The sequence below is a fragment of the Salmo salar genome, chromosome ssa04 (genome assembly GCF_905237065.1).
Source record: "Salmo salar chromosome ssa04, Ssal_v3.1, whole genome shotgun sequence".
NCBI lineage: Eukaryota > Metazoa > Chordata > Actinopteri > Salmoniformes > Salmonidae > Salmo > Salmo salar.
This window is the reverse complement of record NC_059445.1, coordinates 11,324,030-11,351,535: the sequence shown is the minus strand read 5'-3', so window position 1 is coordinate 11,351,535 and position 27,506 is coordinate 11,324,030. Positions and strand designations below refer to the sequence as shown.

Below are 27,506 nucleotides of genomic sequence, written 5' to 3'. Positions count from 1 at the left end.
TAATCGGCCAATTTTTTTTTATATATTTTTTTAGATTTTTTTTAGAATTTTTTTATTTATTTAATTTTATTTAATTTATTTGTAATAATGACAATTACAACAATACTGAATGAACACTTATTTTAACTTAATACAATACATCAATAAAATCAATTTAGCCTCAAATAAATAATGAAACATGTTCAATTTGGTTTAAATAATGCAAAAACAAAGTGTTGGAGAAGAAAGTAAAAGTGCAATAATCGGTATCGGCGTTGAAAAATAATCCTGGGCCTGAGTAACAGGCAGTTTACTTTGGGCACGCTTTTCAGCCGGACATGAAAATAGTACCCCCTAGCCCTAAGAGGTTCAAGGATCATATCACCTCCACCTTACCTGAAACCCTAAACCCACTTCAATTTGCATACCGCCCCAATAGATCCGTAGACGATGCAATCGCCATCGCACTGCACTCTGAGTCTGAACGCCGCCCTGTGCAACTGGGTCCTGAACTTCCTGACGAGCCGCCCCCAGGTGGTGAAGGTAGGAAACAACACCTCCACTATGTTGATCCTCAACAAAGTGGCCCCACAAGGGTGCATGCTCAGCCTCCTCCTGTACTCCCTGTTCACCCATGACTGCATGGCCACTCACGCCTCCAACTCAATCATGAAATTTGCAGACAACACAACAGTAGTAGGCCTGATTACCAACAATGACGAGACAGCCTACAGGGAGGATGTGAGGGCCCTGGCGGAGTGGTGCCAGGAAAATAACCTCTCCCTCAACGTCAACAAAACCAAGGAGCTTATCATGGACTTCAGGAGACAGCAGAGGGAGTAAGTTCCTATCCACATCGACGGGACCGCAGTGTAAAAGGTGAAAAGTTCCTCAAAGTACGCATCAATGACAATCTGAAATTGTCCACCCACACAGACAGTGGTGAAGAAGGCGCAACAACCTGAGGAGGCTGAAGACTTCGGCTTGGCCCCTAAGACCCTCACAAACTTTTACAGATGCACAATTGAAAGCATCCTGTCGGGCTGTGTCACTGCCTGGTACAGCAACTCCACCGCCCACAACCGCAGGGCTCTTCAGAGGGTGGTGTGGTCTGCCCAATGCATCACCGGGGGCACACTGCCTGCCCTCCAGGACACCTACATCACCCCATGTCACAGGAAGGCCAAAAAGATCATCAGGACATCCCGAGCCACTGCCTGTTCACGCCGCTATCATCCAGTAGGCGATGTCAGTACAGGTGCATAAAAGCTGGGACCGAGAGACTGAAAAACAGCTTCTATCTCAAGGCCATCAGACTGTTAAACAGCCATCACCAGCCATCTACCACACGGTTACTCAACTCTGCACCTTAGAGGTTGCCTCCCTATGTACATAGACATGGAATTACTGGTCACTTTAATAATGTAACAGAAGCCACTATAATAATGTTTACATACAGCTTTACTCATTTCATATGTATATACTGTATTCTATTGTATTTTAGTCAATGTCATTCCGACATTGCTCATCCTAATATTTATATATTTCTTAATTGCATTCTTTTACTTTTAGATTTGTGTGAATTGTTAGATACTACTGCACTGTTGGAGCTAGGAACACAAGCATGTTTCTACACCTGCAATAACATCCGCTAAATATGTGTATGTGACCAATAAAATGTTCTGATTTCTAAGCTTGAGCAAATACAATTCACACTAAGGGGCTTGGTTGACAAGATTCATACAAAGTGGCAACATTTTGTTTCTCGGGGGGGGTTGGGTTGTGAGCACGTCCTGTCTTACTACTCTGAATACATTGCACAAGCAGGATGTTTTTTTTGTTCTGTCTTGTTTCCAGAGAATGTCCATTTAACATAAGCAAATAAAACATTTCCTTTTTCCACTGAATCAGGAAGGTGTGTCAATGAACGCTTTTCATTGTCCCTACAAGACAACAAACCATATAAAAGAGCCACGATGTCTGAGGTGCTGAGTACAGTGGAACTACGATTTCTCATTGCTGAATTACTGCATCTTATCGGGGTAAGAAAGCTTATATGAACCTATATATTCATAACGTTCTTTATTATTTGACATGTAATAGATGGATTCCATGGCCTTTTCTAATTTGACGTTGCTGTTGAATATAACGTTTCACATTGTCAAAAGGAACCTGCGAGTAAGCATTTCGTTGGACGTGTATACCATGCGTATCCCGTACATACGACTTTAAAACTTTTAACTTTATATTGCAATAAGTGTTGACTCTAATTTTGACCTTGTACCTAATATTTGTGGATCTTTGTATAAAGTATACTGTACTGATTGTCATCTATATGTTTTTAGAAAACAAAAAATACTAAGATGACAATCCTTTTGGATCATTGTGTGGCCTTATTCTGACACAATAGCTAAACAAAATGATTGGTCATCAGTCTCTCAATTAAATATACCATTTATTTTATACAACGTGTGGGTCTAATCCTGGATGCTCATTTGTTAAAACCGCGTTCCAGCTGGTGTGTATTACACAAGTCACCTGCTAAATCTGATGTTGAAATGCCTATTTACTCTGTTCCATCTGACTGCGCAATCCACTGTCTCATCAGTATATACTAGATCTACACTGTAAAAAGCATCTAGACATTATCTCCCATTTCTTTTAGACTAACATTTTGGTTTTCAACAGCGGAGATTCGTAGTAACCTTGCTGTCTGTCTCTCTGAATTTCACTGTTGCAAATATCGATCCCCATCTGTCCTATGGTAATGAATGTGTCGGGACAAGACAGACAGGCTGGCAGCTTTTCTCAGCCAGTCGAAATCATGAATCAGCATGAGTTTTATGCATATATACAAAGAAATCAATAGAAAAACACAAAATGCAGTTAGTTTGCTGTCATTCCAGCTTCAGTTTGAAGTGATTGTGTTAGCTGTGTAGTTGGCAATCTCTTAGAACAGTGGCCTGGCGAAAGAGCAAATGTTCTATGCCATGCGAAATGGCACATCATTAGCTGATTTGTTATGGATGTACAAAAAATAAATCACTAGAAAACAGCTTGAACAAATGCATATGAAGCTACTTTGTTGTTATTCTGGCTGCACTGTTTGACGTGACTGTGTTTGCCAAAGTTGGCTAGCTAGCAAGCAAGGGATAAGAACGTTGACAGAAAGCAATTTACCTGTCTAACATCAGCGCTCAGATGGGAGGGGTGGAAATATTTGATGTGTGTCCTTAAAAATATGATTCAAATTTATTTATATAGCCCTTCTTACATCAGCTGATATCTCAAAGTGCTGTACAGAAACCCAGCCTAAAACCCCAAACAGCAAGCAATGCAGCTGTAGAAGCACAGTGGCTAGGAAAAACTCAGGAAAAGTTCAAAGTGCTAATTTCAGACAGCACTGGTAGGGATATTTAAGACCAACCAAAGCTGGTTTTAGTGGAAACGCAGTTGGTCATGGCATGAATTTTGACAGCGGAAACGCAGGTTATACAGCCGTGAAGCACATTGCCCATATGTGTATGGAATGAGATGTACTTTTGGTGCCTGTATACTTAATATTTAGAAACATCAAAGACTAATGATTTTTCCCCATTTCGTTTTATTTAATTAAAAACCAAACATTGCCTTCCCTCCTCTCAATGAAGGCTGTTTTCTTTTTGTCCTGCCCAATGTAATCAAATAGGCTAGTCAAGACCATTGATAAAGTGAAAATTTGAAGAGTAATGTGTTGTCTTGGATTTGCCCCAAACGTAACACTTGTATTCAGGCGAAAACGTTAATGGCTTTGCCAATTTTTTTTGCAATATTACTTTAGTGCCTTGTTGCAAACAGGATGCATGTTTTGGAATATTTGTATTCTGTACAGGCTTCCTTCTTTTCACTCTGTCATTTAGGTTAGTGTTGTGGAATAACTACAGTGTTGTTGATCCATCCTCAGTTTTCTCCTATCACAGCCTTTGATGAATGGTAACTGTTTTTAAAGTCACCATTGTCCCCATGGTGAAATCCCTGAGTGGTTTCCTTCCTCTCAGGCAAATGAGTTAGGAAGGATGCCTGCATCTTGGTACACTGAAAAAAATGGTGCCTTGAATTTACTTAATTAAAATGTGTACATCGGTTCAACATGAATGAAATGCTAAACACAACTTTTTATTTTTGGGAAGCAAATATAATAATTTGCATAAATGCATTGTAATGGGATAAAATCAATTTAACATGATTTGGTAAAGATAATTTGATTTGAATTAAATGTGTAGCTTCAAATGGATTTGATCATGTTCCCTAAACCTGATCACTAACATTCTTTTATTGATGACATCACTCTGTATTATGGACAAGGTTCTACATAATTATTAATGTAAGCACAAGATTAAATGCTGCCATTTTCTACCTTAGTGTTTGTATTCATACAAAATAATAGGGAAATATAAAGTACATGCTAAAGATGTGTAACCAAGGAGCAAGAGACCATTTGCACCAGCAACAAAGGCAAAAGGCATGTGTTAAAAAAATGGTACTGTATTTTTCTGTAACGGTTCAGCTCTTTGGAATGACAAATGTAAATTCACTGACATTCAGTGTTCAATGAATTGCACAGGTCTAAATCACAGTGCTGTAGGCTATATGACTGTATATAAAAAAAGAGTTGCCTAACAATGATTGGGCACTCTCTCTAATGCATTTTGTTACAAAATGAGGTAGTTATTTTTCATAAGGAGTAACAGACAAAGAATGAGGTAGGTATGTGTACATATTTGTGCATGTTAATTCTATTGACTAAAAGTCATTACAAAGTGAAGCTGAACTTTTTCCATAAGCAGAAAAATAAGGGCATCTTTGGACATGCACATTCTGTTTTGAGTGTTTGTGAACAAGTTCAGCATAAGTCAAACAGTCTGAAACACAACATACAGTCTGAAACACACAACAAAACAGCTCACTGAAACAGCCTGTTTTTAAATGCAACAGCTTTGTTTGAAAGTTTGTTCCTATTCAGTTCCATAACCTTCTGAAAGACTTCAAAGGTGTGGCGGAGCTCAGTAGGGTAACTGAGGTTCATGGCATACATCAGGCCGAACAGCAAATGCTACGTTGCCCAGATCCTGCAGCAACTTGACGCCTTCAAGGACAATCCCAGTGTCCTCTGTTTCCTCACTCGCGGCAATGGTCTTCGATAATGTTAGATCCCCCACAGTAGTTTCCTCAATGACTGCATTGGTGGACTCTTCATCCATGCCCTGAACAAGACACAAAAGCAACATTTGTCAATCATACAAAATGAATCCTTCATCAATGAAGTGTTTACAGTTAGGGACTCTAGATTGCAAAACAGTATAGCTCATGAAGCACAAGAGCATGATACAGACAGAAATCAATCAAGACTGGAGTCAACTAAATCAAGAACTGCTGGTAATATTTGAACACCGCCTATTACAAGGCTAAAATTAAGCGGTTCTAACCAAGATTTCCATTCTATTCCGATTACATTTGATCACTGTATTCAGCATTCATGCAAACAAACAAAGACCTGGAGTCTAATCTGAATAATACAATTCTGAATTTCAAAAAGTGCATCTAACCGCAGCTATTGAAACAAGATGGAAGACAGAGGAGATGACACAGTAATATAATAGCTAGTGATAGAATATGATGGTGGCACCGAACAGGAAAGGAAGAGAAAGAAAAAGGAAGGAAGAATGAAGTGTTTCCATCTATTAACACACAATAACATTGTGATATTGACTGTACGTTTGTTTATGTGTAACTCTGTTGTTTTTGTCGCACTGCTTTGCTTTATCTTGGCCAGGTCGCAGTTGTAAATGAGAACTTGTTCTCAACTGGCCTACCTGGTTAAATAATGGTGAAATAATACAAATATAAATAACATACCACATATTCCTGAACAAGGTTTTCTGGGTCTTCACCCATATACACTGACACTTCCTTTGTGATGCACTCTCGTCCGACATCTATGTTGCTATTCTAAGAAAAGAGAAGGATTTTTTTTTTATTTGTCTAATTTTTAAATCAACTTTTGGTGTAGAACCACATATGAATATGTCTTTTGAAGCATAAGGAATTCTTACATCAGCCATAGGTGCCATGCTTGATATGAGTCTTCTGCCCAGCTGTCGTCCTCCTTCTTTGGAACAACTTCAGCAGGTTATCTGAGTGTATATCACGTTGAGAAAGACATTTGGACTGGGATTGTGGTGATTCTCTTAAACTCAGCATTGACCTGAAAAATGGTAGTTAAACAAATTAGATTTTTTTTTTTAAAGCAGAAAGGAAAATAGACTGGAGATGATCACACATGCAGCAAACAAGAGGGTTCTCTATAGGGAGAGAAATAACTAGGCAGTCGGCACAAACGGTGATAACTCTGATTAAGGCTCACTTATGTGGCAAGCTGAAGGAAAATAATCTTCTACCTTCACCAACAAATCCCAGATAACATACCCAACAATAAGACAAGCATGGCTAACTTACCACAATGACTTCAAAGAGCGCAGGCCATCTTGCCATGAAGTCCTCTGCCATGGGTGCATCACGGACAACTTCATGTCTCCTGTATGCAAATGTCTTCTCCATTTTTGAACTTCACTGTCTCTCTGTTTTTCCTTTTCTTCACATCGGACAGCAGAACTTTCCGCATGTCCTCGAGGCTCTCTTCTGCAAAAGTTAACTTCTGCTCTCTGTGGCTTTTTAACACCATAGGCTGCACTTGACTTCCCTGCAGGTTTGTGCTTCAAGGAGTTTATCATCACCTCTGGACATCCCAGTCTTCTCAGGCGGGTGCGGTAGATTGCCAGCTTGTATTTCAAACTGGTTTTCCATCCTCCACATACAGTGAAGGAACACTTCTCAGTCAGAATTTTAGTAACCTCTGTTGAGTGGACATTACTTTGGTGCACAATTAAGGCATTCCAGGTCTTAAATGCGCATGGACAGTCAATGTATGTACATAAGTAACGGACAGTATGGCCGTAATGTGGGTGCTTTAACTTGTAATGATGCAAAAGTTGGAACCTACTTGACACCAATTCTGAAGACCCCTTACATTTCCACAACACTGGGGAAAAAAGCAGCACAAATGTAGTTGGCAAACATCATGAACCTGTAAATATAAATTTTGTTCATGAAATTATATATTTTTTTCATTATGAAATGTTTTATCTATTGATTTATGCATGCATCCACTCATATGCACATACGTTGAATGTATTGATAAATGGACACCCATAATATAAAGTAACACTGTTGCTAAAATGCTAAAATGAACTCCACATCCCATTTCAATAAGTCTGTATGTCACCTTTGCACCACGTTTTACAACATGGAGGCAGCCATGGGAAAACTGTTAAACTGCATGAAAGCACCAATCTTATTGGATTAGGTGTATAATCATTAGATCTTAAATATGTAATGAAAAACGTTTTTTTTTTTAAATGTCTGTTTTGATGCAAATACATGAACTTTTTAAAATGTTTAACTTTTATCTAACAAAAAAAAAAGGTGCACTGAATGCTGCTGCAAAGTGATTGCAGACGAGGACGTGCACAAGCACCAAAGCATTAGTTAGCTAGCTCAAGCGGTGTGCACTCCTCAGCAAAACTTGGTAAATTCTAAGTTATTGAACAATAGGTAAATATCATGGTGTTTCGCCGCCTAACTTTACCTCCTTGCAAAATGTTAATCTTGACCTAGTCCTGTTTTACTGTTCATAGAAGCTTGCTAGCAACATGGTCTTTTACCTTTCAAATCAAATGTTATTTGTCACATACACATGGTTAGAAGATGTTAATGCGAGTGTAGCGAAATGCTTGTGCTTCTAGTTAGATATTATTGCATGGTCGGAACAAGTAATCTAACCTAACAATTTCACAACAACTACCTACAAGTGTAAAGGAATGAATAGGAATATGTAGATAAAAATATATGAATGAGCGATGGCCGAACGGCATAGGCAAGATGCAGTAGATGGTATAGAGTACAGTATATACATATGAGATGAGTAATGTAGAGTATGTAAACATTATATAAAGTGGCATTGTTTAAGTGGCTAGTGATACATTGATGTAATAAATGTTTCGTTATTAAAGTGGCTAGAGATGAGTCAGTATGTTGGCAGCAGCCACTCAATGTTAGTGACGGCTGTTTAACAGTCTGATGGCCTTGAGATAGAAGCTGTTTTTCAGTCTCTCGGTCCCCGCTTTGATGCACCTGTACTGACCTCGCCTTCTGGATGATAACGGGGTGAACAGGCAGTGGCTCGGGTGGTTGTTGTCCTTGATGATCTTTTTGGCCTTCCTGTGACATCGGGTGGTGTAGGTGTCCTGGAGGGCAGGTAGTTTGCCCCCGGTGATGCGTTGTGCAGACTTCACTACCCTCTGGAGAGCCTTACAGTTGTGGTCGGATGCTCTCAATTGTGCATCTGTAAAAGTTTGAGTGTTTTTGGTGTCAAGCCGAATTTCTTCAGCCTCCTGAGGTTGAAGAGGTGGTGCTGCGCTGCCTTCACCACGCTGTCTGTGTGGGTGGACCATTTCAGTTTGTCCGTGATGTGTACGCCGAGGAACTTAACTTTCCACCTTCTCCACTACTGTCCCGTTGATGTGGATTGGGGGCTGCTCCCTCTGCTGTTTCCTGAAGTCCACAATCATCTCCTTTTGTTTTGTTGACATTGAGGGTGAGGTTATTTTCCTGACACCACACTCCGAGGGCCCTCACCTCCTCCCTGTAGGCCGTCTCGTCGTTGTTGGTAATCAAGCCTACCACAGTAGTGTTATCTGCAAACTTGATGATTGAGTTGGAGGCGTGCATGGCCACGCAGTCATGGGTGAACAGGGAGTACAGGAGAGGGCTGAGAACGCACCCTTGTGGGGCCCCAGTGTTGAAGATCAGCAGGGTGAAGATGTTACCTACCCTCACCACCTGGGGGCGGCCCGTCAGGAAGTCCAGGACCCAGTTGCACAGGGCGGGGTCGAGACCCAGGGTCTTGAGCTTAATGACGAGTTTGGAAGGTACTATGGTGTAAAATGCTGAGCTGTAGTCGATGAACAGCATTCTTACATAGGTATTCCTCTTGTCCAGATGGGTTAGGGCAGTGTGCAGTGTGATTGCGATTGCGTCGTCTGTGGACCTGTTGGGGCGGTAAGGAAATTGGAGTGGCTCTAGGGTGTCAGGTAGGGTGGAGGTGATTATGGTCCTTGACTAGTCTCTCAAAGCACTTCATTATGACGGAAGTGAGTGCTACGGGGCGATAGTCATTTAGCTCAGTTACCTTCGCTTTCTTGGGAACAGGAACAATGGTGGCCCTCTTAAAGCATGTGGGAACAGCAGACTGGGATAAGGAATGAGTGAATATGTCCATAAACACATATTTAGCTGCCACGCCAATATGTTTCAGACTCAAGAGCACAAAATGGAGATATGGAGCAATCACTAATAACGTTACTGCTTACAATTGACTACAACCACACAGACAAACGTTGAATAAAATCAATCACCATGCTTACCTTGACCAAAATTCTCGAGGTACTGTCTTCTCCGCTAACGCACCAGCGTTCTTTCTGGAAGATTTTTCTCTCGTGCTGTTTGAATCGTTCCTCTTTACTCGTCATTAATTAACTTTATTGGTTCACAGTCCCCCTACATGATTCAAACTAGTACTGTAGATCAGATTTTGCTTCATGTTGCATTGATTGCAAGCAAAGAAATCGCATTGAGAGGAGAAACAAAACAGTAAATCACATGTTTTCTTAAATCTGACAGCCCACCTTATCCCGCTTTTTTTTCAGTGTAGTGACTGGGTGTATTGACACAGTGTAATTAATAACTTCACCATGCTCAAAGGGATATTCAATGTCAGCTTTTTTTTACCCACCGACCAATAGGTGCACTTCTTTGCGAGGCATTGAAAAACCTCCCTGGTCTTTGTGGTTATTTCTGGGTTTGAAATTCACTGCTCGACTGAGTGACCTTACAATTATCTGTATGTGTGGGGTACAGAGATGAGGTCGTCACTCAAAAATCATGTTAAATACTATTATTTCACACACACAGTGAGTCCATGTCACTTATAATGTGACTTGTTAAGCACATTTTTACTCCTGAACTTGTTTAGGCTTGCCCTAAAAAAGGGGTTGAATATAATATTGAGTCAAGACATTTCAGATTTTAAATTTGAATTAATTTGTAATCATTTCTAAAACATAATGCCACTTTGACATTATGTGGTAGTGTGTGTGTGTGTGTGTGTGTAGGCCAGTGACACAATCTCAATTTAATCCATTTCAAATTCAGGCTGTAACACAACAAAATGTGGAAAAAGTTGTATGGTACATCTTCATCTTTACTGTGGCAAATATTTGGTTGCAGTTGGTCGTCTTATGTTGGTTCTCGTTAAGTTGTAATGCTGTATGTCTAATACGTTGTCGAGCTGTATGTGTACAATTATTTGTCTTACAGAATCATCATGGTGAAATACACAGTGAAAGTGTTTACCGGAGAAATGCTGCTTGCCGGCACACTGAATAGTGTTTACGTTAAACTGGTCGGCACAAAGGGAGAAAGTAAACGCGTGTACATCCCTAAAACCGCCAGCCAAGGATCGGTAAGTTCTCAAAAGTTGTATTATACCACAATCCATCTGGGTGTTGCGAATGCCAAATGAAAGCTTGATTCTGGAATTCGAAAAATAACAAACAGGCTCAACTTAATCAACGTTTAGAGAACATTGTTTGTTTGCTGGGATCATTCCAACATGTCATCTATCTCTCTGTAGGTGATTGAGCTTGATGTGCCCTGTCCTTCCTCCCTGGGCCACCTGGAGTTTGTGGTGCTGGACACAGAGCCGTATGCCCTGCTCGCCTACATCAACGATGTCTGGTTCTGTTCTAAAGTTGTGGTGACCACACCAGAGATCAACACGGCCAACTTCCCCTGTTACCGCTGGATCTCAGGCTATGAGCGTCTGGTGTTCAGAGAGGCCACTGGTCAGTATGTTGGTATACAGTATAGATCATTGTGTAGGTTTAGTTTTGGGTAGAACTGCTGTGCCTATGACACATAGCTATTGGTCAGCTAGCTGAATGTCATTTGAAGTTTAAAATCGAATTACGTTTGTCACGTGCCAAATACAACAGGTCTAGACCTTACCGTGAAATGCTTACTTACAAGTCCTTAACCAACAAAGCAGAGTTTTAAAAAAAGTAAATATTTGCTAAATAAACAATAGTAACACAATAAAATAGCAATAACAAGGCTATGTACAGTGCCTTGCAAAAGTATTCATCCCCTTTGGCGTTTTTCCTATTTTGTTGCATTACAACCTGTAATTTAAATGGGTTTTTATGCGGATTTCATGTAATGGACATACACAAAATAATTGAAATTGGTGAAATGAAAAAAATAACATGTTTCAAAAAATTCTAATAAATAAAAAACGGAAAAGTGGTGTGTGCATATGTATTCACCCCCTTTGTGATGAAGCCCCTAAATAAGATCTGGTACAATCAATTACCTTCAGAAGTCACATAATTAGTTAAATTGCACACAGGTGGACTTTATTTAAGTGTCACATGATCTCAGTATATATACACCTGTTCTGAAAGGCCCCAGAGTCTGCAACACCACTAAGCAAGGGGCACCACCAAGCAAGCGGCACTATGAAGACCGAAGAGCTCTCCAAACAACAGGTCAGGGACAAAGATGTGGCGAAGTACAGATCAGGGTTCTGTTATAAAAATGTTTCATCAGAAATGTTAAACATCCCACGGAGCACCATTTAAATCCATTATTAAAAAATGGAAAGAATATGACACCACAACAAACCTGCCAAGAGAGGGCCGCCCACCAAAACTCGCAGACCAAGCAAGGAGGGCATTAATCAAAGAGACCAAACATAACCCTGAAGGAGCTGCAAAACTGCAATCTCTGCTGTGGAGCATCTGTCCATGGGACCACTTTAAGCAGTACACTCCACAGAGCTGGGCTTTACAGAAGAGTGGCCAGAAAAAAAGCCATTGCTTAAAGAAAAGAATAAGCAAACACATTTGGTGTTCGCCAAAAGCATGTGGGAGACTCCCCAAACATATGGAAGAAGGTACTGTGGTCAGATGAGACTAAAATTAAGCTTTTTGGCCATCAAGGAAAACGCTATGTCTGGCGCAAACCCAGCACCTCTCATCACCCCGAGAACTTCATCCCCAGTGAAGCATGGTGGGGGCAGCATTGTCCTGTGGGGATGTTTTTCATCGGCGGGGACTGGGAAACTGGTCAGAATTGAAGGAATGATGGATGGTGCTAAATACAGGGAAATTCTTGAGGGAAACCGGTTTCAGTCTTCCAGAGATTTGAGACTGGGAAGGTGGTTCACCTTCCAGTAGGACAATGACCCAAAGCATACTGCTAAAGCAACACCCGAGTGGTTTAAGAGAAAACATTTAAATGTCTTGGAATGGCATAGTCAAAGCCCAGACCTCAATCCAATTGATAATCTGTGGTATGACTTAAAGATTGCTGTACACCAGCAGAACCCATCCAACTTGAAGGCGCTGGAGCAGTTTTGCCTTGAAGAATGGGCAAAAATCCCAGTGGCTAGATGTGCCAAGCTTATAGAGACATACCCCAAGAGACTTGTAGCTAATTGCTGCAAAAGGTGGCTATGCAAAGTATTGACTTTGGGGGGTGAATAGTTCTGCACGCTCAAGTTTTCAGTTTTTTTAATCTTATTTCTTTTTCACAATAACAAAATATTTTGCATCTTCAAAGTGGTAGGCATGTTGTGTAAATCAAATGATACCAACCCCCCAAAAATCTATTTTAATTCCAGGTTGTAAGGCAACAAAATAGGAAAAATGCCAAGGGGGGTGAATACTTTCGCAAGCCACTGTACAAAGGGTCCCGGTACTGAGTCAATGTGCAGATGTAAAGGTTAGTCGAGACAGTTGAAGTCGGAAGTTTACATACACATTAGCCAAATACATTTAAACTCAGTTTTTCACAATTCCTGACATTTAATCCTAGTAAAAGTTCCCTGTTTTAGGTCAGTTAGGATCACCTCTTTATTTTAAGAATGTGAAATGTCAGAATAATAGTAGAGAGAATGATTTATTTCAGCTTTGTATTTCTTTCAACACATTCCCAGTGGGTCAGAAGTTTACGTACACTCAATTAGTATTTGGTAGCATTGCCTTTAAATTGTTTAACTTGGGTCAAATGTTTCGGGTAGACTTCCACAAGCTTCCCACAATAAGTTGAGTGAATTTTGGCCCATTCCTTCTGACAGAGCTGATGTAACCGAGTCAGGTTTCTAGGCCTCCTTGCTTGAACATGCTTTTTCAGTTCTGCCCACGAATATTCTATGGGATTGAGGTCAAGGATTTATGATAGCCACTCCAACATTTTGACTGGTTGTCCTTAAGCCATTTTGCCACAACTTTGGAAGTATGCTTGGGGTCATTGTCCATTTGGAAGACCCATTTGCGACCAAGCTTTAACTTCCTGACTGATGTCTTGAGATGTTGCTTCAATATATCCACATAATTGTCCTCTCTCATGATGCCATCTATTTTGTGAAGTGCACAAGTACCTCCTGCAGCAAAGCACCCCCAAAACATTATGGTGCCACCCTGTGCTTCACGGTTGGGATGGTGTTCTTCGGCTTGCAAGCATCCCCCTTTTTCCTCCAAACATAACGATAGTCATTATGGCCAAACAGTTCTATTTTTGTTTCATCAGACCAGAGGACATTTCTCCAAAAAGTACGATCTTTGTTCCCATGTGCATTTGCAAACCATAGTCTGGCTTTTTTATGGCGGTTTTGGAGCAGTGGCTTCTTCCTTGCTGAGCGGCCTTTCAAGTTATGTCGACATAGGACTCGTTTTACTGTGGATATAGATACTTTTGTACCTGTTTCCCCCAGCATCTTCACAAGGTCCTTTTGCTGTTGCTCTGGGATTGGTTTGCACTTTTCGCACCAAAGTATGTTCATCTCTAGGAGACAGAAAGCGTCTCCTTCCTGAGCGGTATGATGGCTATGTGGTCCCATGGTGTTTATACTTGCGTACTATTGTTTGTACAGATGAATGTGGTACCTTCAGGTGTTTGGAAATTTCTCTCAAGGATGAACCAGACTTGTGGAGGTCAAAAGAAAATTCTGAGGTCTTGGCTGATTTCTTTTGATTTTCCCATGATGTCAAGCAAAGAGGCACTGAGTTTGAAGGTAGGCCTTGAAATACATCCACAGGTACACCGCCAATTGACTCAAATGATGTAGAAAACCCTTTTGCAATTATGTTAGCACAGCTGAAAACTGTTGTTCTGATTAAAGAAGCAATAAAACTGACCTTCGTTTGACTAGTTGAGTATCTGGAGCATCCGCATTTGTGGGTTCGATTACAGGCTCAAAATGCCCAGAAACAAAGACTTTCTACTAAAACATGAAGGCTATTCCATGCGAGAAATTGCCAAGAAACTGAAGATCTCGTACAACGCTGTGAACTACCCCCTTCACAGAACAGCGCAAACTGGCTCTAACCAGAATAGAAAGAATGGGAGGCCCCGGTGCACAACTGAGCAAAAGGACAAGTACATTAGTGTCTAGTTTGAGAAACAGACGCCTCACAAGTCCTCAACTGGCAGCTTCATTAATTAGTACCCGCAAAACACCAGTCTCAACGTCAACAGTGAAGAGGCGACTCCGTGATCTTCTAGGCAGAGTTGCAAAGAAAAGCCATATGTCAGACTGGCCAATAAAAAGAAAATATTAAGATGGGCAAAAGAACACAGATAATGGACAGAGGAAGATTGGAAAAAGGTGTTATGGACAGACAAATCTAAGTTTGAGGTGTTCGGATCACAAAGAAGAACATTCGTGAGATGCAGAGAAAATGCTGGAGGAGTGCTTGACGCCTTCTGTCAAGCATCATGGAGGCAATGTGATTGTCTGGGGGTGCTTTGGTGTTGGTCGAGTGGGAGATTTATACAGTGTAAAAGGGATCTTTAAGAAGGAAGGCTATCACTCCATTTTGCAACGCCATGCCATATCCTGTGGACGGTGCTTAATTGGAGCCAATTTCCTCCTACAACAGGACAATGACCCAAAGCACAGCTCCAAACTATGCAATAACTATTTAGGGAAGAAGCAGTCAGCTGGTATTCTGTCTATAATGGAGTGTCCAGCACAGTCACCGGACCTCACCCTGTTGAGCTGTTGTGGGAGCAGCTTAACCGTATGGTACCTAAGTGCCAATCCAACTTGTGGGAGGTGCTTCAGGAAGCATGGCGTGAAATCTCTTCACATAACCTCAACAAATTGACAACTAGAATGCCAAAGGTCTGCAAGGCTGTAATTGCTGCAAATGGCAGATTCTTTGACAAAAGCAAAGTTTGAAGGACAATTATTATTTCAATCAAAAAAGTCATTATATATAACCTTGTCAACATCTTGACTATATTTCCTATTCATTTTGCAACTAATTTCATGTATGTTTTCATGGAAAACAAGGACATTTCTAAGTGACCCCAAACTCTTGAACAGTAGTGTATACAGTGAATTTCTTAAGATGTTGACCAATCCATAAAAACATGAAAATGATCAACATTTCTGGTCTTTTGTATATAAGGTAAGCTAATATTCAATGAGACCTGCCCAGAGGCCATAGAGGAGAGAAAGAAGGAGCTGCAGAGTCGCCATGAGGTGTACCGGTGAGCTTTATGGAAACATTACTAATTTGTAAAGATACAGTAACAACTTTAAACAACATCCAAATAAAAACATAACTCTTACACACAGATAAATTGATGTGCAATTGTAATAAAAGCAGCGGGTGGCCAAGCTGTTAAGAGCGCTAAGCCAGTAATCAAAAGGTTGCTGGTTTGTATCCCTGAGCTGAGTTTTTGAAAAATCTGTTTGAAAGGCACTTAACCCTAATTGCTTGGATAAGTGTGTCTGCTTAACGACATCATTTTTATATAAGCCACCTCCCTTTTTGCATGGTTTCGGCCTGGGTTCAAATACCATTGAAAATCTTTCAAATACTTTGAGCACTTAGTTTAGCCTGCCTGGAGTAGCAGGTGGGCGGGGTTTGCACTTAAAAAAAAGAATCAACCCAGGTCTGGGTGTTAAACAAAATAATCAATTATGTGTTTCAGAATTCCAATTTGATATTGTGTGTAATTTTTGTCAAGTAGATTGGAAAAAATTATTGTGTAATAGTGAACGACAGGCTGTGTATCCCGTCTTGATTTACCATGTCTATTCCGTTCAGTTGGAGTATATATGCCGAGGGTCTACCCCAAATAATGAAAGTTGCCAGCACTTCTGAACTCCCTGCTGAGGTCCGCTTCTCTTTCACCAAGGACTTGGAGTTCAAGTTCACAGCAGCCAAAGCGTAAGTTAGAGCACTGGTTCTCAACCTTCTTTTGCTTACTGTACTCCAATCACATTTAGCTCTTTGTGGAGAACACCTGAAGTACCCCCTTTTGTGTGAATTTCACCTTTAGGCATATTTTCTTATGAATCTTCCCAAGTACAGGCCAAGAACCCCCAGGGGTACATGGACCCCAGGTTGAGAAACATGAGGCAACACCAGGAAATGTATTCGATCTGTCATAATCTATGTTGGCATGTCCCCAACATACCTGTGAAAAGATTTCCTTTTCAATGAGATGTGATTCTCCTAGACCTGTTTAGGTAATTGCAAGATTCTGAGAAGAGGAGAATTTGGCCGCCAGGAGTGTGAAGAGTGGAATATGGCAACGATGCCAAGAATGACACCTTGGCTAGGTTTGCCTAAATTATTTATATTTTTAGCTCCTCAAATCATATCTAAAATTGTATAACTAACAAGCCATTAAGACATTTAGCAGAAATGTTATATAGGTCATATACACTGACCAAAAATATCAACACAACATGTAAAGTGTTGTGTTGATATGAGCTGAAATAAAAGATTCCAGAAATGTTCCATATGCCCAAAAAAGCTTATTTCTCTCAGATTTTGTTCAGAAATTTGTTTACATCCCTCTTAGTGAGCATTTCTCTTTTTCCAAGATCATCCATCCACCTGATAGTTGTGACATATCAAGAAGCTGATTAAACAGCATGATCATTACACAGGTGCACCTTGTGCTGAGGACAATAAAAGGCCACTCTAAAATGTGCAACACACAATGCCACAGATGTCTGAAGTTTTGAGGGAGCGTGCAATTGGCATGCTGACTGCAAGAATGTCCACCAGAGCTGTTGCCAGAGAATTTAATGTTAATTTCTCTACCATAAGCCGCCTCCAACGTCATTTTAGGTGGGGTTATGGTATGAGCAGGCATAAGCTACGAACAACAAACACAATTGCATTTTATAGATGCCAATTTGAATGCAGTGACGAGAGCCTGAGTCCCATTGTCGTGCCATTTATCCGCCGCTATCACCTCATTTTTCAGTATGATCATTCATAGCCCCATGTCGCAAGGATTTGTACACAATTCCAGGAAGCTGAAAATGTCCCAGTTCCTCCATGGCCTGCATACTCACCAGACATATCACCCATTGAACATATTTGGATGCTCTGGATCGACATGTACGACAACGTGTTCCAGTTCCTGCAAATATCCAATAATAGGGAGACAAATACTTCTCTTTTGAACTATTAGTTTAATAAACACCTTTGAAACTGAGCTAATCCTAGTCTGTCCGTGTCTGATCTGTGTAAACGTTTTGACCCAACCCCCTGGTCTGCCACACCCGGTACCGATAACCCCGGTTTATAGCCTCGTTATTGTTATGTTATTGTGTTACTTCTTTTTTTATTTCGTTTATTTGGTAAATATTTACTTAACTCTTCTTGAAATGCACTGTTGGTTAAGGGTTTGTTTCACTTGTTGTATTCGGCGCATGTGACAAATAAAGTTTTATATGTTATGTATATGGTATGTTTATATACAAAATAAATATAATACATTAATATATTCCATATAGCAGACACTTTAAGCCAAAGCAATTTAAAGTGCGTGCATGCATTTTTCATATTGGTGGCCCCAGCAGTAATCAAACCCACTATCATTGTAGCCATGGTCTACCAACTGGACACACAGGACTATAGAGCAGACATTTATCAAATCGCGATTGACACATATTCAATATGTGGCCTGTGCATGAATCAACCACCCAAGGGGGAGGATGAAGAGTAAGGGACCCAACACAGACACCTGGGGGACACTCTGGTGGTGTTACAACCATTCTCTAACCAACTGCACCATCCAACGAAATCTTTTGCATGTTGAAGTTAATTTCCTTCTCTGACCCGGCAGATTGGTGGAGTTGAATCTAGCAGGACTGTCCACCAACAAGGAGCAATGGAAGAGCCTAGGTGAACTCAGTCACGTCTTCAATAGCCGCAAGACTGATGTTTATGGTAAGGTCTGGTCAGTGGTGTCTGTCTTGAATAAGTCATGGATTCAAATGGTTTACTGGAACCATTAGCATCTCATTATTATTTGATACTTTTGTTATCTATTAGACTATGTCGAAAAGAACTGGAAGAAGGACGAGTTTTTCGGGTACCAGCTTCTGAACGGCCTCAACCCCATGATGATCCATCGCTGCTCCAAGCTTCCAGAGAACTTCCCCGTCACAGAAGACATGGTGAAGGCTTCCCTTTTTGGAAAAAGCCTTGAAGCGGAATTTCAGGTCTGTCAAATGTCTGACTGTTGTCACTCATCGTTCTGTTATTGCTCTTTTGGTTTCTTCCTGAGTAAGTTGTGTGTATTCTTTGGTATGGTGTTGACGTCTTCCTAACTCATTCATGTCCTAACCTAAACAGAAAGGCAACATCTTCCTGGTTGACTACAAGCGCCTGCATGGAGTGACTGCAAACGTGATCAACAGGAAACGGCACTTCTTGGCTGCTCCGCTCTGCTTGCTCTACATGACTCCAGAAGATAAGCTCATGCCCATCGCAATCCAGGTACATCTCACATGAGAGAAAAATGCAGAGTTCTGAACTCCACATTGAAGAAGCTCAACAGAACATTTGCCACTGGGGATGCTCTTGAACCATAAGGGGTCCCCTAAATGGACAGAAATATTGCCCAGAAATTACCTAACAGCATATACTGTTAGCCTAAAACTAAAGCGTTAAGAATTTGGTTAATGTTATATCATATGACCTTATGTACCATACAGACAACACTCAAAACAAAGTTTTCAGTACACAATTAAACTTATGTCCAGTACCAGTCAAAAGTTTGGACACCTACTTATTCAAGGGTATTTTCTATATTTGTACTATTTTATACATTGTAGAATGACAGAGAAGACATCAAAACTATGAAATTACACATATGGAATCATATAGTAACCAAAAAAGTGTCAAAATACAAATGAAAATACTATATATTTTAGATTCTTCAAAGTAGCCACCCTTTGCCTTAATGACAGCTTTGCACACTCTTGGCATCCTCTCAACCAGCTTCATGAGGAATGCTTTTCCAACTGTCTTGAAGAAGTTCCCACATATGCTGAGCACTTGTTGGCTGCTTTTCCTTCACTCTGAGGTCCAACTCATCCCAAACCATCTCAATTGGTTGAGGTTGGGTGATTGTGGAGGCCAGGTCATTTGATGCAGCACTCCATCACTCACCGCCTTGGTCATATAGCCCTTACACAGCCTGGAGGTGTGTTTGGGCCATGTTTTGGGTCATAGTCCCAATAAGCGCAAACCAGATGGGATGGCGTATCACTGCAGAATGTTGTGGTAGCCATGCTGGTTAAGTGGGCCTTGAATTCTAAATAAATCACTGACAGTGTCACCAGCAAAGCACCCCCACACCTCCTCCATGCTTCACAGTGGGAACCACACATGCGGAGATCATTCGTTCACCTACTCTGCGTCTCATAAAGACACGGCGGTTGGCACCAAAAATCTAAAATTGACTCCTCAAAGGACAGATTTCCTTTGTCTGAGGAGACAATGGCTACTTTGAAGAATCTGAAATATATTTTGATTTGTTTCACACTGTTTTGGTTACTACATTGTTGTGGAAATTCTTTCACAGGGACACTCGAAATCAATATTAAATGAATCATTATTAGTCAGCGAGCTGGAGAGGTTCCAACCAACTCAATGCATCATAGTACATATGTAAATCAGGAGCTCTGCCTGGGCAGACCTAGCAGTTGTCTTACATATATATACGGCAATACACAGACAAGTTATATTTGCATGATTTAGCATAATGAATTAATCATTACCATTTTGTTTAATTCATGTGACAGACCAATACTGGTTCATAACATGTGACAGACCAATGCCTCACGAGGCTTCTTTCTCTCTAAGCTGAGACCTTGAAACGGATATCTCTAGTTCGTTCTCAAAACACGGTCTGGGCAAATTGCAGCTGCTGAGAGTGAGGATTTGTACAGTCAGCCAATTGCATGAACACAGAAATTGGTTTATAGAACAGCACATGAATAGAACACAGAAATTATTTATAAGAAAAGCACAAAAATTTAAATTCCCATTATAACATGATTCCATATGTGTTATTTTATAGTTTCGATGTCTTCACTACTATTCTACAATGTAGAAAATAGTAAAATAAATAAAACCCTTGAATGAGTAGGTGTGTTCAAACTTTTGACTGGTACTCTGTCTTTAAATTAATTATAGTAATAATATACACATTCTCAATTAATGAAACAAGTAATGATTTGTGTTTTGCATTTCCTTTCACAGCTGAAGCAGGATCCTGGAGAAGACAACCCCATCTTCCTTCCTACTGACTCTGAGTATGACTGGCTCCTGGCCAAGATCTTTGTGAGGAACTCCGACTTCGCCGAACACGAGCTGAACTTTCACCTGCTGAGGACTCACCTGCTGGCTGAGGTATTTGCCGTGTCGACACTGCGCAACCTACCAATGGTGCATCCCATCTACAAGGTACATACCTGCTGCTGTGCATGCAGACACTGAGTTTGTTTTCAACTTTTATAACACTACAGTTGTGTGAGTTCTCATTTTCCTATTAACTCAATACTTTTAACATGATTAAGAGAACCTGAAGTATTTGGAAATAAATGTATTCATTGTATGTATTTTTTGTAATTGAAAGAAGCAGTAGGTTGTTTGTAGTACAGTACAATACATAGCATTTTTAGGTGTGAATTTCATGTACGATCGTTCCATCTTTCTCCATAGCTCCTGATCTCTCACTTCCGCTACACTCTGCAGATCAACACTCTGGCTAGACAGGCCCTCATATCAGAGAAGGGGGTGATAACAGAGGTACTGCCTATTCCATTCTTATAATGTTCTATAATACGCTAATACTTATGGAATGTCAAAATGCTAGTGGAAACTGATTGTATCAGTTAGTACAGGGGTCTCCTACAGGTCGATCGCGAGATACCAGTAGCTCGCAGACCACATGAGTAGCTCGCCAAACTATTCATCAACAAATCTCAGTATTAGACACCAACTAATCAATGCAACATTATCCCACCGCTGGTTCGCCACTATTGCCTTAAAAAGCGAAACCTAAAACAATATCTGCCAGTTAATTTCCAGCAATATTGCTCCCGTCTGTTTGTGTGATGCGTGCGTTTGTCTATCACTTCGTCTGTGTGTAGCCAGTTGATGTGATAACCGTATTGTGGGTTGACAAATACTTTCCCATAAACCTTCTTAATTAAATGTTAAATGCAAAGTAGGCTTACGTGGTAGAATTGTAGGACCACTTTAGGTATCCCACAAAATATGTACAAATTATTTGATGAAATATTGAATTTGGCCTTTACTATAGCCCATAGAAACGCATTGACAAATCATAATGAATAAAAGTTTTAACTGTCTGTCCTATATCTAGGATATTTAAGAAAGCTCAGAAAATATACAGTACCAATCAAAAACCATCAAGCGCTTATCATGTTTTAGGGAAGACCCAGATGCAGACAGTGTCGAAGTAACAAAAGTTTATTACTAGAACAGGGGCAGGCAAAGCGACAGGTCAATGGCAGGCAGAGCTCAGTAATCCAGGGTGGTGTGACAAGGTACAGTGGGGACACGGAGCCTGTAGAGGTTAAAAACTGTATGGATGAAACAACACTAGGTAAATCTCAAATAAGGCCTTCTGAAGACTATACGATTATACAATCTTAACATTGGGGAACCTCTCACATTTGACGAGTCAGTCAAGCCAAATCGTAATGAGCTGGTTATCGTTATGAGATGTACACCTAGCAACACATACCTCAGTAGAGTCGGGCTGAACTCTTTCAGGTTTACATTGTTGTGACACATTTATGTGAACCTCTCAGCCATAAACATGTAATTAATAGCCTGTTTTTTTTGCTTCAACTACGGAGCAGCCCTGGAATCTGTCATTCACATGTTCTGTAATCGATAACCCGTTTGATGTTGAAAACACTGATCGCCGTTAGAAAACACTGAATTAGCTGACGCATAAAAAAACTCCTGACAGGCCTAAAGGAAATACAGTGGGGGGAAAAAGTATTTGATCCCCTGCTGATTTTGTACGTTTGCCCACTGACAAAGAAAGGATCAGTCTATAATTTTAATGGTAGGTTTATTTGAACAGTGAGAGACAGAATAACAACAAAAATATCCAGAAAAACGCATGTCAGAAATGTTATAAACTGATTTGCATTTTAATGAGGGAAATACCTCTGTGGTTGCCCATCCCACCATGCTCGCTTTCTGCTCAGCCGCCCCTGAAGTGTCATCTGCCTTGCCTCTGCTCGCTGTTCCGCCCTACCTTCTTCCTCCTGCTAGACGATATTATGTGTTTGCCGTGTCCTGTGGGAGGAAGGACCACCGTGGTCATCCTGTGCTCTTCACCGGTCGCATAATCTGCAACGATTTCAATAACTACGGCTGCAGCACTTCGTAATGCAAGCTCGTACACATTCTGTAGTGGGACTCTAAAATCCTGCCCTCAATCCCACTCCTTCTACTGATAAATGACTGTTAGCCAACCTCACCACCCCCATCAACTTCACCGCCATGGCTGTGGACTTGGATTTTCACCCTGACCCCTCCTTTGTCCGATATTTATTTGCTTGACGGCCTGAAATATTGTTCTGGTCTCCTCACTTCTGCTTCAACCTCTGTTCTGCTCTTGATGAGCCAGTCTTCTCCCTCCTGGTCAAGGAGGTGAAGCAGGGATTTCTGATTGGCCCCTTTTCCTCCCCGCTATTCTCCACTTACCGCATCAGTCCCCTCAGAATTGCCACCCAAAAGTATTCAGGCAAGAAGCGTATCATCAATCTTTCTGCTTACGGGGATTTCTACAGTGGTTGTTGGTTTGCTGCCGCATGGCCTGCCAAACCTTTCCTGCAGCCCCATCTGCCCCTTTCGAGTTGTACCTAATTGTCGTAGCTGCTTCTCTCTGGAGGAACAAATGGTCAAAGGGCCATACTCATCCATTCTGACAACCTTCCATGGTACACATCATTAACAAGGGCTGTTCTGACTACCTCCCTATCATGAGTTTCTTAAGATGTCTAACCTGGCCATCCGTCACCCATTAGTTCCTTCTCAGAGCTGCACATGTACCCGGTCAATGTAACTCATTCGCTGATTCTCTGTCCCGTCTCCAATTTCAGAGATTCAGGTGCTTGGCCCCATATGGAGAACCCCTACCAACCCCAATCCCTCCTTACGCCATGACGACTTTCCCGTGAACCTTCTCCTAATCTCCCAGCCATTCCATCCTATTTGCCGTTGCACCAATGACATTGTCCTCTTACTGGACAGCCTGGAGATGTTTCCATACCATCTATTACCACAGAACCACAGTCTACCTGTTCTGGCTGCCGTCTACCATCGAACCTGCTTCCTGCAGCTAAATCTAAAAATGCCTCTCGGTCCGATCCACTATTCATCACAGATTCTGGTTCCATTCCCATCTGGGACAAATACTATCCCTGTCCGGCTATCCTGCTGACTAATTCTCCGGACAATCCTTCCACATTGGAGCCTTTTCCATGGCATCTAAGACAACACCGTACAACTCCTTGAACGCTGGTCCTCTCAAGCCTATCGTTCCTACATCTCTTCTTACATCAACATCAGGACAGCCCACAAAATTCTCATCTCTCAAAACCTGCATTAACTCTGGCACAGTTCTCCAGTCTATGCCTCATTTCACGGACACCATCTACCTCACTGACCATATCGTACCCAACCAGCCAAAAGAGGAATGGCTCCCCAGCTGAGCCTGGTTCCTCATGGTTTCCTTACTTGAAGGGAATTACCACCGTTGCTCCTTGGGTCTGTTGTCTCACTCATGGGCATCTTGTAGTACCTCCGCTATATCGCCAACCATTCAGCACCTGCAGCTCACATCCCCTCCAGGGTCCGACTCACTTGACGTTCTCTTATCAGGCTTCTGTGGTGAAGGCAATTCCTATCTACCATGGCCTGACTGATGTCTACCTGAGATTCCAAGCCAAACCTTACAGTCAACTTCTCCGGATCCTTCATCTGCATCCCTTAGCTTCCTCCGGTCCATTCTCATTTCCCTCCTTAATCATTAATTTCCTCAAATATTCTAAACCAATTTTCATGTCTGGTCTTTAAACTTGTGAAATGGAAGTTTTACGGTAGTTAATATTATCTTAATGGCTGACACTAGATTAGTACTACTCACACTGTAGATAATGCTGAATTTTTCGAACATGTCAAAAAATTACTGGGATGCTGTGGAGCCCGGGAGCCTGTAAAAATCTAAATTCCAGGATTATGGGCTGCGTTGTAATGTTTGCTTCGGGTTTACTTTATCTGCAATTTTAGAAATGCTCATCGCGAGTCCCCAGACACACTACAATTTTTGCTCTGTCTGCCCTAAACTAGACCTCCAAAACAAGGTTAACTATCCCTTTAACCCATCTTGAAGAATGCCGGTGTAGGAGGTCCAGGGATGGTGGAGTTCCTGCAGAAAGCGATGGCCTCATTGACCTACAGCTCCCTCTGTTTGCCAGAGGACATCACTGCACGCGGTCTGGAGTCAATCCCCAACTTCTTCTACAGGGATGATGGACTCAGGCTGTGGGACATCGTCCACAGGTAATGCTTGTACAGGCCTAAAGATTTCCATGGTGCAAAAAAGCCCAGATCTGCACAAAGAAATTCTGTAAACATCATAAAGCAGAATGATTTGATTTGTGCGTTTATAAATTCATGCAACTGCATTTTGCATTGATCCGTTTACTAAACTCTAGTCTTGTGGACACCTAAAAAGTAACGTACTGCTCTGTTATGGACATGTTTGTTTTTAAAATACCTCTTAGCACCCCACACTCCTGCTGAATAGTCCAGAACAGGACACACGCATGTCTGATGCAGTTTGGAATACGTAACGTAACCATTATCTTTGAGTTTTTGTTGTTCCTATAACTCCAAGAGCTCTACTTGCTGAGTCGGCTAGGGCTGATGTTCCGCATAGAAAGTTAATATGTTCATCAATAAAAATACCAAAATATTTAGAATTGCTAGTAAACTCAATGTCTTCACCAAAGCAAAACTGGAAAAACACTTCTCTTAGTACCTGGTTTTCTAAAATGCATTTGTGCTCTTTTGCCATGTTGTCATAGTGTTTTGGCTAATGCCTGATATTTTGTATAGGTTTGTTAAGAAAATGATTGCTCACTACTACACCTGTGACTCAGACGTCCAGAAGGACTCTGAACTGCAGAACTGGATCAAGGAAATCTTCTTCCATGGGTTCCTGGCCAAAACCAGCACAGGTTACGTTTTACTCATTTAAATGACACAATCTGAGTCACAACTGGCAACAGCTCTCTTGTCAAAACTACTGTACTATATAGGGAAAAAGGTGCAATTTGACAGACTAGACTTCAATTATTTCTCATAATAAACGTGTCCATTCCCTTATGCTTATCAATCTCAAACTATATTCTGGATCATTTGTCAATTCGGTGTCGGATCATTGTGGCATACTGTCTCCTCTGTGCAGGAATCCCTCAGTCTTTCAGTTCAGTGACAGAGCTGATCAAGTTTCTCACCATGGTGATCTTCACAGTGACTGTCCAACATGCTGCAGTCAACAATGGACAGGTAATAAACTTTGAAACATGTGAAAGACCTGTGTGCAGTATCCTCCGCTGTTATTCAAAATGTGATTTTAGTTTGTTTCTGTTGAATTATATTGGAAAAGCAGTGGTTTGATCTATTTCGCCATTGTTATTCCAGTTTGATTTTGGGGGCTGGATGCCCAACTTCCCCATCGCTCTGCAACAGCCTCCTCCCACCACTAAGGGGCAGTGTACTGAGAGCACAATGCTGAAGACTTTCCCTGACATCAATACCACGGTCCATGGCATGGCAGCGGTGTACCTTCTGAGCATGCAGTCCACTGACTTTGTGAGTATACGAGAAACTGTATTTAAAAATGTATATATGACGTTAAAGCATTTCATGACAATCTCAAATCGAATTGTTTCCTTAGTAGTCATAATTAGTATATCAGTGGTTCATGAATTTCGAATTTCGTCAACTCTTGCCTACTTAGGTCTCTCTTGGAAATGGCTATCAGGATCACTTCAGCGAGAAGACCCCTCTGGAACTGATTCACGAAACTCAAGACGTGCTGAAGAAATACAACTTTGAAATCCAAGGCAGGAATGTCTCTTTGCCCCTGTCATATACCTACCTGAATCCCAACAATGTCGAGAACAGTGTGGCCCTGTAAAATGAATCGGGGTCGTATTTATTAGGCACCAAATGGGGAAAAAAAACGTTTTAAAAAATGTTTTCTGTTGAAACCTGTTTTAAAACATTTATCTTATGGTGTGCCCTAATCATTACGACCCAGGCAGTTTAGTCAATTGCGGTTCAGTCCACGTTTTATTTTTAATAGCCACATGCAGCCAAGATGAGAAGTTAAATGTTTCTACTTCTGTGTTGTGAATGCCACTAGCTGATCCTTTTTATCTAAGTCTTTAGTTGGGTTCTTCACCCTTGTATAACTGAAAGTTTGTGCCTCGGGCCCGTTCCTGTTATTGGCAAAACCTAACCTTGCATGCAAAACAGGAATCTACTGTATTTGCTTCACCTAGACTCATTATTTGGCCTTCCATTTTCCAGCTAACCAGCAGGAGGTGTGGTATGTGGTTCCTATAGAGACAGGTGACCTTAAGGATAACTTATTTCAGCTACCTGCCTCCCTCTAAAAGGGGAGTGTTGAGAGTAAACTACCAAATGGACAACACTTAGACATCACTTCCCATAGTGCCTTGCTGCTGAGAGGAAACTGCATGTGACGTTCCTGATTTATTAGCAGTGTAGCTTGAACCCACTCAATTGTGTGAGAGCCAAAAGGAAACTACTGTCCATTCAGCCAAGATAGAGATTATAACTTTAACTCTATTTGCTGGCTGATCAAGAGCTTTTTGATTTCATGCAATAAAGTCTTAGTTAATCATCATCCTTGTCTCTTTCAGTGTTCATTGTCCATGTGGCCCAAGCAGTTTTGTTCAA

The 27,506-nt window shown here is 41.2% G+C and overlaps 1 protein-coding gene across 1 annotated transcript; it reads left to right on the top strand.

Moving 5' to 3' along the window:
• The first annotated feature begins 1,825 nt into the window (after window positions 1-1,825).
• On the top strand, window positions 1,826-27,453 carry LOC106602268 (hydroperoxide isomerase ALOXE3). Its single transcript, XM_014194793.2, has 15 exons — window positions 1,826-2,021; window positions 10,453-10,597; window positions 10,769-10,979; window positions 15,612-15,693; window positions 16,257-16,379; window positions 18,298-18,401; window positions 18,507-18,676; window positions 18,810-18,953; window positions 20,724-20,927; window positions 21,186-21,272; window positions 24,904-25,073; window positions 25,632-25,753; window positions 25,984-26,084; window positions 26,220-26,390; window positions 26,539-27,453. Exons 2-15 carry the CDS (start codon window positions 10,460-10,462, stop codon window positions 26,716-26,718), a joined length of 2,007 nt encoding a protein of 668 aa, XP_014050268.2. The 5' UTR covers window positions 1,826-2,021; window positions 10,453-10,459; the 3' UTR covers window positions 26,719-27,453.
• The last annotated feature ends 53 nt before the right edge of the window (window positions 27,454-27,506 follow it).